Consider the following 16702-nt stretch of genomic DNA (forward strand, 5'->3'; position numbering starts at 1 on the left):
CCCGAGGTCAAATCCTGCTGGACGCTCAGCAACCGCTCGCGCAGGCTCTCGAACATCTTCTCCTCCTCCCTCCCCCTCTCGGCCCGCGCGACACAACAAGCGGGAAGGAGGACTCCTCGGAGCCCCCCCACTGCGGCACCCGGAGAAGCGCGGGACGCGGCGGGGAGGGGGGAGAGGCGGGGCTTCCCGCGAAGGGGCCCAACGGCCACACAGCCCAACCGTCGGCGGTTCCTCCTCGCCCTGTGCCTGTCAAGAGAAGCCCCGCCCACCCGAGCCGCCCAAACCAACCGCTCGCCGGGGAGAAAAGGGAAGAATTGAAGGCCCGCTCGGGTCGCAGAGAGATATACATAGGTATAGATACTGTGTCTATGAAAGAAAAATAGAGAGTGAAGCGTCGTCTTGTCAGGATAGGGAGTTTCCGGGTTTCCATCAGAGAAGTCGCCTTCCCCGGGACGGAAGTGAGAACTGCCCCCCCCCATCTATGGACAAGTTTAGAATCAGGAGTGATGTTATGTTGCTCTAAATGAATGTATACTTTACATTTTACTTTCTTTGTAATTTTTTTCCTGGCTGTTTTAATGTAAACCGCTTTGAGGGGTTTTCCCCTTAAAAATATAAACTGGCATAGAAGAGATATTAGTAGTATTATCATTGCTGCTGCTGTTAATAATAATAATAATAATAATAATAATAATATTGCACGAGCTTTCACGGGGCCCCACTGCATACGGTGGTTCCCTCCGTTCTTCCCACCCCAAAAAAAAAAAAAGCAGTCGAAGACTGAAGTTCCTGCTGTTTCAAATTCAGATCTTGTTTGTGTGGGAAATCTTGTTTGTTTGTTTATGCGAATATTCCAGTCCCAATAATACGTTTCAGCTCTGTCTCAGCGAAGGGGGGGTTGGACGGGACGGACACCAGTGCATAATGCAGAAGTTGGGGCTACGTGTCACTCAACCGTTTTTATAGCTCTGTCGGCGAGATGGAGCGATCTCTTTCACATCACGCGCGCGGTGACGTCAGCACGTGACTCGTTCTTACTTAAACCCGCAGCGTCTCGGTATTTATCGCAATTGAATGAACAGGCGCGCGTGACTGAGGCGTTTTAGGCGTGCGCATAGCAAATCGACGTCCTAGGACTGTTGCTAGGATTGGCTGAAAGGGTGTAAACGGTGGCAGATGCTATTAATTGGAGCCGTTTGATGGGGAGGCGTTATACCGTTTACTGGTTTTGTTTTTATGTCTAACCTAAATATTCAGTAGTATTCATCTTGTTGCAGCTCTCTGGCAGATGAAAACGAAACCATGGAAATGGTTAGATGAGAAAACTGCCTAATATTAACACCTTTGGCCGCTTGCTCTCCGGAGTTTCAGGCATAAGTTTCCCAGCCCGTATAGCAGAGGAGAGTATCAGACTATTTGATAGAGTTACCCTTCATCAACGTGAAGGGTGGAATATATGGGTTTGCACAAACATACAGTTTTGAAGAATATTTGGCATATAAGCACAGTATAACAATAATAATTATAATAATACTGTAATACTCTGCTTTCATGAACTACCCTCAGCTGTTCAAAGTTTTATTTATTTTACATACTTTATTTCAGAAGTCATTAAATTACTCCTATGAAATAAACCAGTATTATTATCCTATATTACAGGCCAGAGGATTAAGGTGTAATCCACACTGCAGCACCTTTCATTTGTGAGGCAGCATTGTGCTGGGTTTTTGTTTTTTGCTAATACAACTGCTGCTAATGTGGCACATTGGAATACAATGTTGCATCTTCTCAGTTTATGATAGCTTTCCAGAGTGTGTGCCATTGTAAAGTGCAATAAAAAGTATTAGTGTCTTAAGTCACTTGTACTGCATCTTGTATCACGCAATGTGAGAAGTGCTTGAAATGTCAATTTAAAAACCAACACCTGCGTGAAATGTGCATAAGCAGTTAATGCAAGTTAATGGAGAAAGCGATCTATCCACCAAAGGAAGAATCTTGATCCTCAGAAATCTGGTGGGGATAGGAAATAACACTACACAGCAAGGGCAGGTAATGGAAAGTGGTTGTCTTACCTCAAAAATAATATTGTAGAGATGAAAAGTGACAACCAAGGTGATCAAGAGGCTAGAACATTCTTCTATAGGAAAGTTTACAACATGTAGAGCTCTTGATTAAAAAAAAAAAAGCAAGTGAGGGAAAACCTGATGGAGGTTTCAACAATTATGCAAAGCCTGCAAAATGGCTAGAGAGAGAATTTTATCCCTCTTATAATACTAGAACCCAGGGACACCCAGTTAACCTTAATGTTGGAAAATTCAGGTCAAATAATAGGAGGGACTTCTGCACATTGCACACTACCACAAGATGCCATGATGGCCACCAACTTGGACAGCTTTAAAAGGGGGAGAGCAGACAATGGCTAATTATCTAGCTATCTGGTTAATTGGCACACAAATGCCAGTGTTACAGTGTTCTGTAAATGGGTCCTAATATCTGCTTTCACAATAAAACAGGCAAGTCCCTCTTGGAAAGGGATAGTAATAGCAAAAACCACTAGAGGGCAGAGCAGAACCAGGAAAATACCTGATCTTGAGGAAAACTTAAGGTTGGACAGTGTTCTCGAAGCTACCAACATGAGTCTGACCAAACTGCGGGAGGCAGTGGAAGACAGGAGTGCCTGGCGTGCTCTGGTCCATGGGGTCATGAAGAGTCAGACATGACTAAACGACTAAACAACAAGAAGGAAAACGAAGCTCCCTGTGGCTTGAAGTGGGGGGCAGTGGTCCTAAGTTTTAATTACTGTAAACACTTTAAACTACTTGGAATTAATGTGCTTCTAAACCCTGATTTTAATTGGTAATGTTTATTGCTGATTTTCACTAATAAACGCTGCAGAACATTGAGCTGGTACTGAATCATGCACTCGGAGGGCATTATGCAATTTAAATATTTCTTCATTTGGTTTCGGCCAGCTACGAAGACTGGACTCCAAAAGCTTCTGCTTTAGCCCCTTGTGAGTTGAATATTTTTATATCTATCAGAGTTCACATTTTCAAGATATTGCTGCAGTGTAAAACTAGAGTAGAATCTGGTGTTTGTTTTAAATTGAGATTCTGTGACAGAATCAGTGTGCACATGTTCTGCTAAATTCTGCTTATTGTTGCTTGAGATTATAGGCCACTTGCACTTCTCTAAACTCAGATATAAAGAAAAGGTAACAATGCTCATCTTTTGTTTTTCTTCTTTTGTATCACTGATTTTTTTCTGATTTTTGATAGCCATATTTCAAGTAAATCCACTGAAAATGAGTATGACTTAGTTGACTGTTACCCTTTTTTATTTGGCATTAACCTTGTTTTCTTGTTTTGTTGTTCTCCAGGCAATCCCTTGCAGTTTACACAGAACATAAAGCCAGCTCTCCAAGCCTCTGCTTCCCCCTGAGAATAGGGCAGATCCCTGGCTTTACTATTCTGGGCTTAGACTTGGAACCCAAAACAAATTAGCTGCATGGGGATTCCTGAATTCTGAGGGTGGCAATCATACACTGACTAGCCCAGTTGTGAAACCTTAAAAAGAAAACTTTAAAAGCTTTAAAAAGCAAAGAGATGTCTAACATTTTTCCTACAGTCAGGACACTTCCAGAGTCCCACAGTCAGTTTAGTTCCAAAGTACCCTTCCACTCCAATATCGAGCTCAAAAGGAGTGGGGCAATCTTCAGGTTTCAAGCAGAAGACACAGCACTAATTGGCCAGCTCCCATGATGTCACCAGTAAAACTTCCTGCACCAAATCCCAGAGCAGTTTTGAAAAAATTTCCTTTCATGAATCCTTAGCTTATTCTAAAGAATGCTACATGCGTATTGTTTTATGAGCTATGCTGTCTTGTTCTTTCAAGACAAAGCTCTTTAGCTTTGGCATAGTTTTTAGACACTAGCAAGGAATGCTAATTAATGAGCAGTCAAGGCCAGCTTGAAATGCAGATCACACTTGAGCTCTGCCAATGTGGGAACGAACTAGTGTGGCGAAGAGGGCTGAAATAAACAGTTTTGCCCTTTGAATGTGGAGAAAAGAGTGAGAAAATGGTCTGGGTTTGGAGCATGTTGGGGAAACATTGCCAAGCGGTTTCTGGCTATTTTAGCAATTCATGGGGCTATTGAAGAGCTGGGCTGATTTGCTCAGGGATCAGGGATATTTCCACCCTAGGCAATTACTGTAAACTAGTACTTCTCAAACTTTTTGCAGTGGCATAAGCCTTCACATCGAACAAAATGTCAGGGCAACCCTTCCAGCAAATTCTTTTAAAAATAACTTTTCAAATGCCTACTGCTAATGGCACCAAACAACATAATGCTGATTTAAAATAGTGTTTTCAGATCGATTTTATTCTGAATTTAACAATATTACAAACACCTTATGTTTGTGATAAAACCATTGTCTTGCTTTCCACGTGCTTGTTTCTCCTTCAGACCACAAAAAATTCTGACTTTTTGTTGTTGAAAAAGTACAATACGTAGTTGCGTTTTCTTCACAGGTATAAATTTACATAGTGTTTATATACATATATGCTGTTCTGATTGTTCCACAAGTGCCAGCCAGAATGATAACCCCTCTCCTAACCTAGCATGCTGTTGTGGTAGTTCCCCTGACACACACACACACATGAAATTATGAGGGGCTCAAAGAGGGAGGAATGGGGCGATTGTCTCACTGTAGTCTCAGAAGACCTTGTGCTGGCTTCTGCTGATGGGACTCATTAAGTGAATCCCATCCATTATAAAGATTATTCTAAACAAATAAATATATAATGGATTCATAGATAAAATAATCATATTTACTTACAAACCCACATAAATTTTTTGAAGAAGAATCTAATAGTTCATCATAATTTATTTGGAACACTTTGATTGTTCTACTTTTTTGAGTACAAACAATCCTATTCAGATATACTGGTAATGTTCTTCAGCTATACAAAGAGTGTTATCACAGGATCTCTTGGGAGACCATATTTCTGTCAGAACAGATTCCCAAAAGGTCCTGACAGTTGGCCATGCCCATGTGACATGAAATATGTTTGCCTCAGGGGTCTTACAGTTTTAGCTTTGGTTCCTAGCCCCTGGGTACATTTTATTCAGTCTAGCAAGCGAAAGTCAGATTGTCCTCCTGTTTTCCCTGTTCGTCTTTCTTTTCAGAACATTTAAAAAATCTGACAAACACACACTCTCTCTCTGACAGAATGCAACAGTGCAATCTCCACAGGTGCAAATCACTAGAGCACTACTCTTATGCCTTTTAAAAGAGGCATAGTGGAAGAGCAACTGGGCAGCCCTAGGAGTTGCCAGTCCAGAACCACCCTAAGACTACCGTATTTTTCGCTCTATAAGACGCACCAGACCATAAGACGCACCTAGTTTTTGGAGGAGGAAAACAAGGAAAAAATATTCTGAATCTCAGAAGCCAGAACAGCAAGAGGGATCGCTGCGCAGTGAAAGCAGCAATCCCTCTTGCTGTTCTGGCTTCTGGGATAGCTGCGCAGACTGCATTCGCTCCATAAGACGCACACACATTTCCCCTTACTTTTTAGGAGGGGAAACGTGAGTCTTATGGAGCAAAAAATATGGTACTTATGTGTGTCCAGTTCTCTGCTTACTTAACTTATCCACTTGTAAATTTTACAAAGGCATCCTAAGACCCAAACATGGTGCTCAGTGCTAAAGTGAATGTTCCATCAGTGCAAGGATTTCTGCTTGCGCAAAGGAACATTCTCTCCTACCCACCAGCACAACAAAAATAAATAAATCTGTTCTAGGATTTTCCTTAACCTCCTGGAACAGATTTGGGGAGAGCACAGGGGGTGCGTGGAGGGAAGAGAGGAAGGGGAAATGCTTATTATTATTGGCTGCTGTCAACCTTCATCTCTCTTTGTTTCTGGGCTCACATTCTGCTTCATTAGCTGCTGCTTGTGAAATGGAGAGGAAATTGAGTAAGATAGCATCTCATCATGTGCCTTTTCTTTACATGGCAAATGACCCTCTTGAGAGTGTCTTGTTCAAGGAGGTGGGGAGCTTTAAACAGTATTATATAACCCATTTAAGTCAGGACTCAGGAGCCAAATGAGAGGTGGGGAGATGAATACTGGTTATGTATGGTAAATGTTCACTTTCCCAATAAATATATGTTTTAACTGTGGGAGGCAGTGGAGGACAGAAGTGCCTGGCGTGCTCTGGTCCATGGGGTCACGAAGAGTCGGACACGACTAAACAACTAAACAACAACAACAACAAACACTTGACTCTAACTTCTTTAGTCGGATACGACTAAACGACTAAACAACAACAACAACAAACACTTGACTCTAACTTCTTTTAATTAGTATTCCTTTGAAATTACTGGGCACTTGAGGAATGACCCCCTGGGCAGCTTTTCTCCATCAGGAAGTGGCAACTGGAAAGGGCTCTGCTAAAGTGTTGCCCTCACAGTTAATTGGGACTTAAGTCTTCATTTGTGCAATTAAATGCTGCATATATGCTAATAGTGTTTTTAAAGCTCTTCTATGCTTCAGCAGCGAAGAGGGTGATGAAAAAAGAAAAAGCTAGTGCTTTCTGCGACTTTCTACTGGTTAAAAGAGCAGCCCCATTCAACTTAAGGCAATATATTGGGAAATTAGCATGGAACAAGGGAGAACAGAATGAGCTTTCAGAAGTAACTGGAATCTGATTTTTATCATTCTACCCTGCTTAGCTTCCATAAGATACCACTTCAACTATTGAACTTGATCCTCTGCTTATCCTGCAGTAGTTGAACTGAGGATTAGGATCAAATTCCTGGTGGAAATAATTTGTGGATACTGGGCAGCTGAAATACTTCCAGATCTCAAGCTTGACAGTATTCTCAAGGGAATCTTTTGTTCCTGTGATTCCCCCCCCCCCCTTAAGAAATAAGGATAGTGAGCTACAATTATGGCAAAAGCCCACACAGAGGTGGTAAAAAACTATTTTTAAACACAGTTACATAAAATGAAAATGTAGGTGAGAAATATATTAGTTCAGAACATTTATCAGTTTTCTGCTGCTTGCACTTTGATTTGCTTCACATTAATCTTCACCAGAATAGTTTTTGGTTCTCAGTTAATTGTTTTCAGCACTTCATTGATTTTATTTAAGAACCCTGCAATACCTGAACCCAATCCACACATTTTTATTTATATGAATGCTCACAGCAGTTTTATAACAGTTGCTTGTGTCAGTCCAAGTACTCTGGTTTCAGGTTCATCATTCCACCATGTCCTTAGATTACCTTTGGCAACCAGCTCATGAATGCTGCTGAGCTTATAAACAAAGGCCTCCTCTATGCTTCAGCCATACTAGATGCTGCCAAAAGGAGGTCCCATAGTTTCATTGAAATGTGCATGCTTTATATGCATACAGTCAAGGGTCCAGTTACTGGCACGGTCACTTAAAATAATTTCAGGAAAAGCCTATGTCCTAAGACCATGGAGAGCTTTGGCTAATCAGCATAGACAGTATAATATTGGACAAGATGGATCTCAAATATTTAAAAAGTTGAAATGTCACTTTTGTTATATTGCCCTCTATATTTAGAACTGCTTTAGTTTTCCCATTGTTGATCCTTTAGCAACTAATCAAGCCTTGGTATCTATTATCATGTTGGTTGTTCCTAAGCCGAATATCTAATGCCATTAAATAATTTCTCCTGAGGAAAAAAACCCCCTCTCTCTGATCTTGTTTTTCACCACTGAGTTGTAGCCTGAAGGCTCTGGCCTTGCAACCTCATCCATATGCCATCTCTTTGATCTCAGCCAGGTTCACCCTTCTTCTACAGCTAAATATTTATCATCAGCATTTCTGAGTTCTTTGGTGTTCAAGTTAATAAAGCTGAAGATCAATTTACATGGAGTGTGAGTTGGACAGGGATTTAGCTGACGGGATGGACACACTGCCTAATGTGTCTTGAGGTCAGGACAGTCAGCCATTTGGCCATCCTGGTGTACCTTTTCCTTCACATACATCCATGTTTAATTGAAGCTAAAGGTTAGCCGTATCAGTCACTTGTAATTAGGGTTCCGAGTGAAACGTGATCATTGGAAATCCATGCAAATGAAGAACAATAATTTATGGAACATGAGAATTCTCTTTCCATAATGCACTCTGTATGTGATCTGTGGGGAATAGATCTCTCTATTGCTACTAGGGATGGAAGGATCTGTCAATTTTGATTCATTCAGTTTGTAATATTTTCCATCTTAAATTTGATTCTATACATTTCTGCGCAATTTGTGGATTTTCTTTTCTTTTTATCCTTATGAAAATTCACCAGCATTTTAGTGTGAATTTCTCCTAATAAACTCATTTTTCCACACAGCTTTAACTAACAGACACATTTTTACATGTTATTTTCATGAATATGTTTATTTTTATGTACACTTTTACTTAATATGTACTTTTTTGTAAAGATTGGTTAATTGGAGAATTGCATTGCAAAATCTGATGGAAGTATGGATTTCAAAGAATGACTGTTTTGGTTCTCTATTATTTGCGAAAGTACAAATTTGAAAAATTCAGCTTCAAATGTAAATCTGAAACAAGTTTCTTTTTCTTTTGCTTTGATCACCTTTTGATTTGGAGTCATACATCTTGACATTTTGCCAAATATCCATATTACTTGTATTAAAAGCTGAAATAGATCTGGTTTGAAACATCTTGCTAATAAACAGTGCTTACTTCTTAAGCACTGCTGGATCAAATTCAAAATAAATACAGCAGTATTTGCCAGGCAGAATTTGTCTGGAAAAGGTTTCACTTGGTCCTCCAGTTAGAATCTCTTCAAAGAATTGTTTTACTAACATGACCCTGAAATTAGGAGTCTTGTGCTCTACCAACTGAGCCATCCTCTGCTGAGTATTGCGCTCTCCAAATATATCAGACTCTTCTAATACTATATGAGGTTTATTTTGTTGCTTAAAAGGGTAAAGGTGAAGGGACCATTAGGTCCAGTCGTGACCAACTCTGGGGTTGGGGCGCTCATCTCGCTTTATTGGCCGGGTACAGCTTCCGGGTCATGTGGCCAGCATGACTAAGCCGCTTCTGGAGAACCAGAGCAGCGCATGGAAACGCTGTTTACCTTCCCACCAGAGCGGTACCTATTTATCTACTTTCACTTTGACATGCTTTCAAACTGCTATGTTGGCAGGAGCAGGGACTGAGCAATGGGAGCTCACCCACTCGTGGGGATTCAAACCGCCGACCTTCTGATCGGCAAGTCCTAGGCTCTGTAGTTTAACCCACAGTGCCACCCATGTCCCTATATTGTTGCTTAGTTCACCAATATTTTAATGGCAGATATAACTGTTCTCTGTTTGTTGTGAGAAACTGGGACATGCGTGAACATTTCAAAATTTAATATTAGATTGCCCTTTTTATATATATATAACCACTTTAACGTCTATCCTGGCTCCTGCCCCAAACACCATGACTGAGGCTCTTCTGTGTGAGTAGGAAAAAAGTTTATTCAAGGCTAGGTATGGTGCAGGTCAGGCTATAGGTGCAAAGCATGAAAGGGGTGGCTAGTGAGTTCAAGAACCGTATCAAGAGTCTGAGACTGGATGAAAGCTGCAAAGATGTTTTGACAAATGGAAATGTCCCTTCCACCAGCTTTTAAAGGCAAGACGTAGCTCGCTCACTCGTGACACTCCCCCTAAGAGTTTACTTGGAAGTGTGATTTTCTCCAAGGGACCTGGGTCTGTTCCCTAAAGCAGAGGCAGTGCTGCATTCTTGGTGGTGGAACGAAGGCCAGCCCCTCGGTTTGCTCCTCCACCTGTCTAGCCTTCCCTTCTGGCTGGTCAGCATTCAACCTCATTGCTAGGGAATTTCTCCAACCCATGGAAGGGGCAGGACAATGAGCCAGCAGACTGCCTCCCCTTCCCTAGTCTCCGCAGGCGAAGGGGCAGGACCTCTTTCCGTCCTCTTTCTTCCCACTCTCCCATTAAAAGCCAGAAAGAAAATGTGGAAGGAGAAATGCTAACATGTGTTACCTACAACACAGTGTCCGCCATTCTGTACAGTTTCTTTAGGCAAGTAGAAGGCATACAGAAGGTGGTTTAATTCCCCGCACTCCCCTAATATAGACCCAGCCACCCACTATCTGCTTTTGAATCTCTCCCAATAATGTAACTTCTACATGTGCATTCCAGTTCTCACTAATTAACAGTTTCACACCCAGAATTCAACACATTTTCAGCTAGGTATTTTTAAAATAACGCCTCATGTGTTAAGCACTTTCAGTAAGGAAAAGTTTGGTTTTTAAAGGGCTTGTTCCCTCCGCCTCCCGCATGCAAGACAGTTTTTTCCATGCAACATTGTGCTGCATCTCTCCAATCTAAGAAGGGGAATTCAACAGAGGAAAAGAAAGTCCAAGAGGAGAGGAAACGACTGGGCTTGATTGTGAAAACATACGTCATTAAATGGTTGCGAAAATAAAAAGGGGCAATCTCCTGAGTTCTAGGGTGGGGGAACAATTACAAATGTTGTTTCCTCCCTCCCTTCTCATGACCTTTTCAGACTGGGAAGGAGTCCTTTGGCATTCCTCTGCCAATCAGATTAGACAATACTGAATTAGTTGAGCAATGGTCTGACTCAATAGTCATAAATTTATTCTCCCTCCCAAGACTCTTCTTCAGATTTCTCCTCCAGTTGCTCCCTTGTTCTCAGTGTCTCCCCCCCCCCCAACCACACAGAGAGCATGACCTGGCATGAGCAACTAGAAGGTACACCAGTGGGGACTATCAGTTGTTGAGGTCATTCCTATATTCCAGCTACTTAGCCTGGAAGGAAGTTGATCATTGACTGGGAGATTTCATTCAAGGATGGCCACTTAGGCATCTCCGAAAGACAACAGGACATATTTGCAGAATTGCAGATCAAGAAATAATTGCTATCATTTAAACTAGAAATATAAGACATTTCATCATAGTGGAGACAATTGTAGCATGTAAAGGTAAAGATAAGGTAAAAGACCCCTGGACAGTTAAGTCCCGTCAAATTCAACTATGGGGTGCGGTGCTCATCTCCGCTTTCAGGCAGAGGGAGCCGGCGTTTGTCCTCATACAGCTTTTCCGGGTCGTGGCCAGCATGACTAAACCACTTCTGGCACACAACTCCATTCACCTTCCTGCCGCAGCAGTACCTATTTATCTACTCGTGCTGGTATGCTTTCAAACTGCTAGGTTGGCAGGAGCTAGGACAAAGCAATGGGAGCTCACCCCATCGCACAAATTAGAAATGCTGACCTTCTGATTGGTGGTTTAAACCACAGCGCCACCCACGTAGCATGTAGGCCAAATCACTCTGCTGTCCAGGTGCTGCGTGGCAACTTTGAAGTCCCTGCTTTCCCTTGCCATGATTTCATCTTTAAACTGGACTTGGACTGGGTAGCCCTTCCAATAATGCACCCCTCCAAATACAAGACTGTCCTCTGACAGCACTTCTAATGGAGAGAGGACCGCCTTCCGCAAAGTAGGGCAACTGACCACATTGCCCAGAATACTGCCTTCACCAACGTTGGTCTTGTGGATTTCTGCCAATGCACTTGAAATTAAAAATTAAAACAAATCTAGCTCTGGAGGAGGTAAACAGCACCCTCTCTGGAACCTGCTTTCTGAACCAATTGATTCACTTTGCTTCATACTGAGGCCTGTCCTGCAAGCCAATTTACTTTCACTCTCATTCTCTCTCTCTCTCTCTCACTCACACACACACACACACCACCTCCTAGGAAACACTGTCATTCAGCCTTTCAAGCCATTCAACCTTTTACCCACCTTTGATATTTAATCTTCTCTTCACCTTCTTAAACAAATTCAAAGGTTTGTAAAGAGTGCAAATGACATTTCAGTAGACAAACTTAGGCTATCCTTGGCTGATATAAATTAAACATGGAGGCCAAAAAGGGAAATGGTGTACTGATTGAAGACTTGTCTTTTAATTTGTCCTCATCCTGCGGGTTTTTCAGACTGTACCTGCATAGCTACAATGTGCCCCCTTTATAACAATGGTGAATATAAACTGAAATCTGCCATCACTTTAGCTGATGTCTAGGCTGTTCCTTAAATGGTTAAAATTCTAAACTTGTGCTATAGATTAGGGAATCATTTCCTTTCAGTCTTTGTTCTTTCTAGACGATCTCTTACCTTCCAGGACTAAATAAAAACCATTGTGACTAGCGAACAACTGATCCCCAATTCAGTAGTTAGCTGAGCCTATCAATGTGCACGGCGGGAATAATGTAACTAGAAATTACTTACCGGTATGTTTGTGGGTAGACTGGCATCATCTACAGCAGAGAGGAGGAACCCGTGGCCTCCATGGACAACAACTCCATCATCCCATTGAACATGCTGGCTGAGGCTCATGAGGTGAATTGGAGTCACCTAGAAGACCAGAGTTCCCCACCTTTGACCATAGTGGAATTACTCCTAAATAAGCATACATAGTACGGGATGCTCAGTCTTGCTCAGCCATTACCTTTTCATTGTGTTATAAACATCTGGAGTTCCATATCACATGAGTGATGGTTCACATCACTACTTCCAGCAGTTGTTCTACCTGCTCAGAGGTGGTTGATACTGGTGTGGGGAGCAGCCATGTGATTTGGGCAACCTGTGTTAATGCAGCTGTCCAAAAGTGGAAATGTGGAAATCAAACACATGGGAACAACTACTTTATTACAAGGTTGACATTTGTCCAGGTTGAAGTGAAGACTGACCCAAACGTGTCAATTTCACAGGTAGGGTAACTATGGGTCAGTTTTTCTGAGGCAAAGAGACTTCCACCAGGTGTCAAGTTCTTGCCCTGTCTGCAAGGTTCAAATTCTCTCTCTCTCTCTCCAATTTGTATTTAAAGAAAAACAAATCAGTACCCCACAGGAAATGGCACAATCTTCAGCCACAGGATTTCTTTCAAGAGGAATACTAGATCAGTTGTAGAGCACATTCTTTGCATGCAAAAAAAAAGTCCCAGTTCAATCCATGGTATCTCTAGGCAGGACTGGAAAAAGGCTCTTGCCTGAAAGCTGAAGAGCTGCTGCATGTCGGTTTGGACAATGCTAAGTTAGATGGACCAATGATCTGACCTGGTACAAGGCAGCTTCTTCCTCTGTTTACTAATGAGCTGCCTTTTCTCATGGGAGAAAGCATGGAGAAAAGACAAACAAGCAGGCTGGACAGATGGGAAAAACCCTGAAGGCTGCAAAAGGCCCAGGAGCTTGCTCAGCTACACTGGTGTAGATGAAAGCCTGGCTTTTCTCATCCCTGCTGTGCAGCTCTTACTCATTCAACCATCATTGGACTTAAATCAATGACATGTTAATCAATAGGAGATCAACACAGCACATTCAGCGCTAGAACAGATGTGTTCTGCTTGGCAGTACACCTAGCGGCAGGAGTTGTGTTTAAAAAAAAACTACAACAAAGGTGTTAGATCTCTGTGAAAAAGTTTATGCTATGGGTTACATCAATGGAAATGTCACATTTTGCAAGCAACCCCTCACACCAACCTTGTTACTCTTTATTATGCAAAAAGTAAATATCTTTCCCCCCCATCTGCTTCAAAGTTATGCATTTAAAGCAGCCCAAATGTTTCCAGTACTTAGCAATAGGACTTGCTTCTGAGTAGACATGCATAGGATTGTGCTGTCATTGCCTAGGATATGGTTTAGTGCTTCCCAATTCTCCAAGCAGTGAAAAATTCCAGGGCAGCTTTTCCATAGCTGTCAACTTACAGATTTGAAAATAAGGGGCCAGCAGCCTCGAAAATAAGGGATCAACAGCCAAAATAAGGGGTTTTAGTCAACCAGCTCCTTTCCTTTCCCCCATAACAGACAATCAAAGGAACCTCCAAAACAAATCCAAAAATCCCCCCCCCTACGAGATCGCTGCCTGCTATTGTACTCAACCAGCTCCTTTCCTTTTCCCCCACCATGTGCCCCCGCTCCAGAAAGACCTTTTCCCCGGCAAGGGTGAGTGGGCAGTCGATAATGTATCCATCCGATTCCGAGCACAGGTATGTTCAACTTCTGAGCCCCTCCGAGCCAAAGGCAGAAAGCCCAGCCAGCAGCCAAACGAAGCCTCAAGTGGTGGTTCCCACAGCGCAGCAACCCGGCAAAGGGGATGTAGCAAGGAAAACCACTGTCACCTCTCCGCTGGGAAGTGCTGAGCAAAGGCGAGTCCCCAGGCAATGCGGCCGGGCACAAGGCATGCAAGCTCCACCCCCCCAGTCATTCTTAGATTCCTTATTGGGTGAGCAACACAGCCAAGCAACACAGTTGGAGCCTCCCTCCTCCCTGGCCGGCAAGGAGGGAGCGAGAGGAGCTGCTTCCTTTGAAACCCGGGAAATTTAAGGGACATCATCAATAAGGGACAGCAGCCAGACACAGCGCTGGGATAAGGGAGTTTCCTGCCAAATAAGGGATGGTTGACAGCTATGAGCTTTTCCTAGATTTCCCAGCATTGGAAGAGACTGATAGCATTTTATTTTATTTTTTGTCAATCTACAAATATACAACTAGAGCCTAGGTGTGCAGGTGCACTCTTGGCAGTCATACAGTCTGTTATCTCACCTCAGATCTCAAGAAAGAGGTGAGGCATCTTCAGCTCCAGGTGCTTTTTGCCTTCAGATCAGGCTCTGCTATCTCTCTGCAAAATAGAATATAAAAAACTAAGCAAAACACTCTAACACCAGCCCCTTCCCTTTATATGCAGGGAGGGGGAGTCAAGGGATGTAGCTTCTTCCAAACCTCCCCCCATTTAAAGTGCACAAAGCCAGATCTCTCAACTATTTCCTGACCATTAACTCCCATTGAGGAACTAGCTATCTAGGCCAGTCTCCGTAACAAAGGAAGATTGTTCAGTCATATAACAGTTTTCAGCCTTTTACAAAGGCATGCCTAGGGGCAGCACTTGTCTGATGATGGTTTGTGAATGCAGCTCATCACCATTCCCCAAGGAAGCACAAGGGCATTAGGAAGTATAGGGAAATTGACTGCTGGGTGAAGATCACCCTCTTTCCCAAGGCGTGTTCGGAATTTCTGCATATTCCAATTTTTATTTTTATTTTTTAGATTTTCGGGTTTTTATTTTCCTCTTGTCATCTTGTATTTTGTTGTGCTTTTATTAGTTTTAAAATATATGTTTTGTGATTAGTTCTATTGACATTTTTGTACACAGCCCTGGAATATTTTAATGAAGGGCAGTTAGGAAATACTTTCCAATAAATAAGTAATCTGTTCCTCCAAATCAAATATAATTTGTCCCTTCTCTAAGCAGCCTATGCCTGATAAGTGCCAGTTCATGGAGGCTGAGGCACTCTGGGGCCCCCAGTTGTTGTTTTTAGGGGGCAGCCCCCCTCAAAGTTCAGAAGGCGTTTGGCTCCGCCCCCTGGCTTCTCGCACATGCGACCTCAGAACGTCGCATTGGGCCCCCTCAATCATCTTGAGAAGCTGGAACCTCTGACTGATGTGAGTTTAGCATGTTGGATCAGGCCATAGGCCTATCAAGTCCAGCATTCTGCTCTCACAACAGCCAACCAAACATCTGTGAAAAGCTTACAAGCAAGATCAAGAAGCAACAGTGCTCTCCTCATCTGCAGTTCTCAGTAACTGGTATTCAGAGGCATACTGCCTCAGACGATGGAGGTAGAACAACATGACTAGTCATTATTGATAGCCTTACCCACCTCAGATTTGCCTAATCCTTTCTTAAAGCCACCTACCAACATCCACTTCATTGGTTGGCCCCAAGTACTTCTCCTCAACTACTTTTTCCACACTATGCATAATCTTATAAACCTCTATCACCACCACTACCCTATGCTCACCTTCTTTCTAAACTAAAAAGCCACAAGAGTTGGTTGCATTTTTCTCAACCTTTTCCAGCTCTGCAATAACCTTTCTGAGTGAGGCAACCAGAGCTTTACACAGTAATCCAAGTGTGCTGGCATCATAGATCTGTTTGATGGTGTTATGATATCAACAGTTTTATTTTCAACCCCCTTTGGGGAACCATGGGGCTCAGATACCAAGATTTGTATATAGGAGGGGTTGGGACATCTGTAGCCCCCAAGATGTGCCTGAGTTACATGTCCCATCTTCCCAAACCATCTGCCTCTTTGACTGGAGCTGGCTGGAGTCCAGAAACATCTGGAGGGTCACAGATTTCCCACCCTTGGTACATAGGATGTAGAGTTCTGCATTGCTGGAGAATGTGAGATGATGATGATGATGATGATGATGATGACAATTGATTTATTACTTATACCCCACCCATCTGGCTGGACCTCCCCAGCCATTCTGGGTGGAGTCCAACAGAATATTAAAAACAGGATAAAACATCAAACATTAAAAACTTCCCTAAACAGGGTTGCCTTCAGATATCTTCTAAAAGTCAGATAGTTGTTTATTTCCTTGACATCTGGTGGGAGGCTGTTCCACAGGACGGGCGCCACTACCGAAAAGGCCCTCTACCTGGTTCCCTGTAACCTCATTTCTCACAGTGAGGGAACCGCCAGAAGGCCCTCAGTGCTGAACCAGAATGATGGAGATGTTCCTTCAGGTATACTGGGCCAAGGCCATTTAGGGCTTTAAAGGTCAGCACCAACACTTTGAATTGTGCTCAGACACGTACTGGGAGCTAATGT

General features: G+C 42.8%; 1 protein-coding gene and 3 long non-coding RNA genes across 7 annotated transcripts in view; 2 read left to right on the forward strand and 2 right to left on the reverse strand.

Moving 5' to 3' along the window:
• DTNBP1 (dystrobrevin binding protein 1) overlaps nt 1-957 on the reverse strand; it is a 44476-nt gene extending 43519 nt beyond the window's left edge. The window contains exon 1 of one of the 2 annotated variants that reach the window (XM_083449528.1): nt 1-957. In XM_083449528.1, coding sequence (XP_083305654.1) covers nt 1-479 — 479 coding nt within the window. In that variant the 5' untranslated portion in view covers nt 480-957. The other variant, XM_083449529.1, reaches the window with a different exon arrangement.
• Nucleotides 268-16702, forward strand: part of LOC310681717 — a 23550-nt gene continuing 7115 nt past the window's right edge. The window contains exon 1 of the long non-coding RNA XR_014513545.1: nt 268-351. This is a non-coding gene — a long non-coding RNA (uncharacterized lncRNA). The remainder of the gene's footprint in view (nt 352-16702) is intronic.
• Nucleotides 1049-3825, forward strand: LOC310681691. Of its 2 annotated transcripts, XR_014513516.1 has the most exons (3): nt 1049-2049; nt 2896-3013; nt 3380-3825. It is a non-coding gene; the product is annotated as an uncharacterized lncRNA (long non-coding RNA). The 2 variants fall into 2 exon arrangements; XR_014513515.1 differs by having other exon boundaries at nt 2896-3825.
• The window catches only part of LOC310681708, a 20977-nt gene continuing 13712 nt past the window's right edge, over nt 9438-16702 (reverse strand). For both annotated transcript variants that reach the window (XR_014513534.1, XR_014513535.1), the window contains 2 exons: nt 14628-14703; nt 9438-12024 (listed from right to left, as the gene is read on the reverse strand). This is a non-coding gene — a long non-coding RNA (uncharacterized lncRNA). The remainder of the gene's footprint in view (nt 12025-14627; nt 14704-16702) is intronic.

The sequence above is a fragment of the Podarcis tiliguerta genome (genome assembly GCF_965153285.1).
Source record: "Podarcis tiliguerta genome assembly, chromosome: 7".
Classification (NCBI taxonomy): Eukaryota; Metazoa; Chordata; class Lepidosauria; order Squamata; family Lacertidae; genus Podarcis; species Podarcis tiliguerta.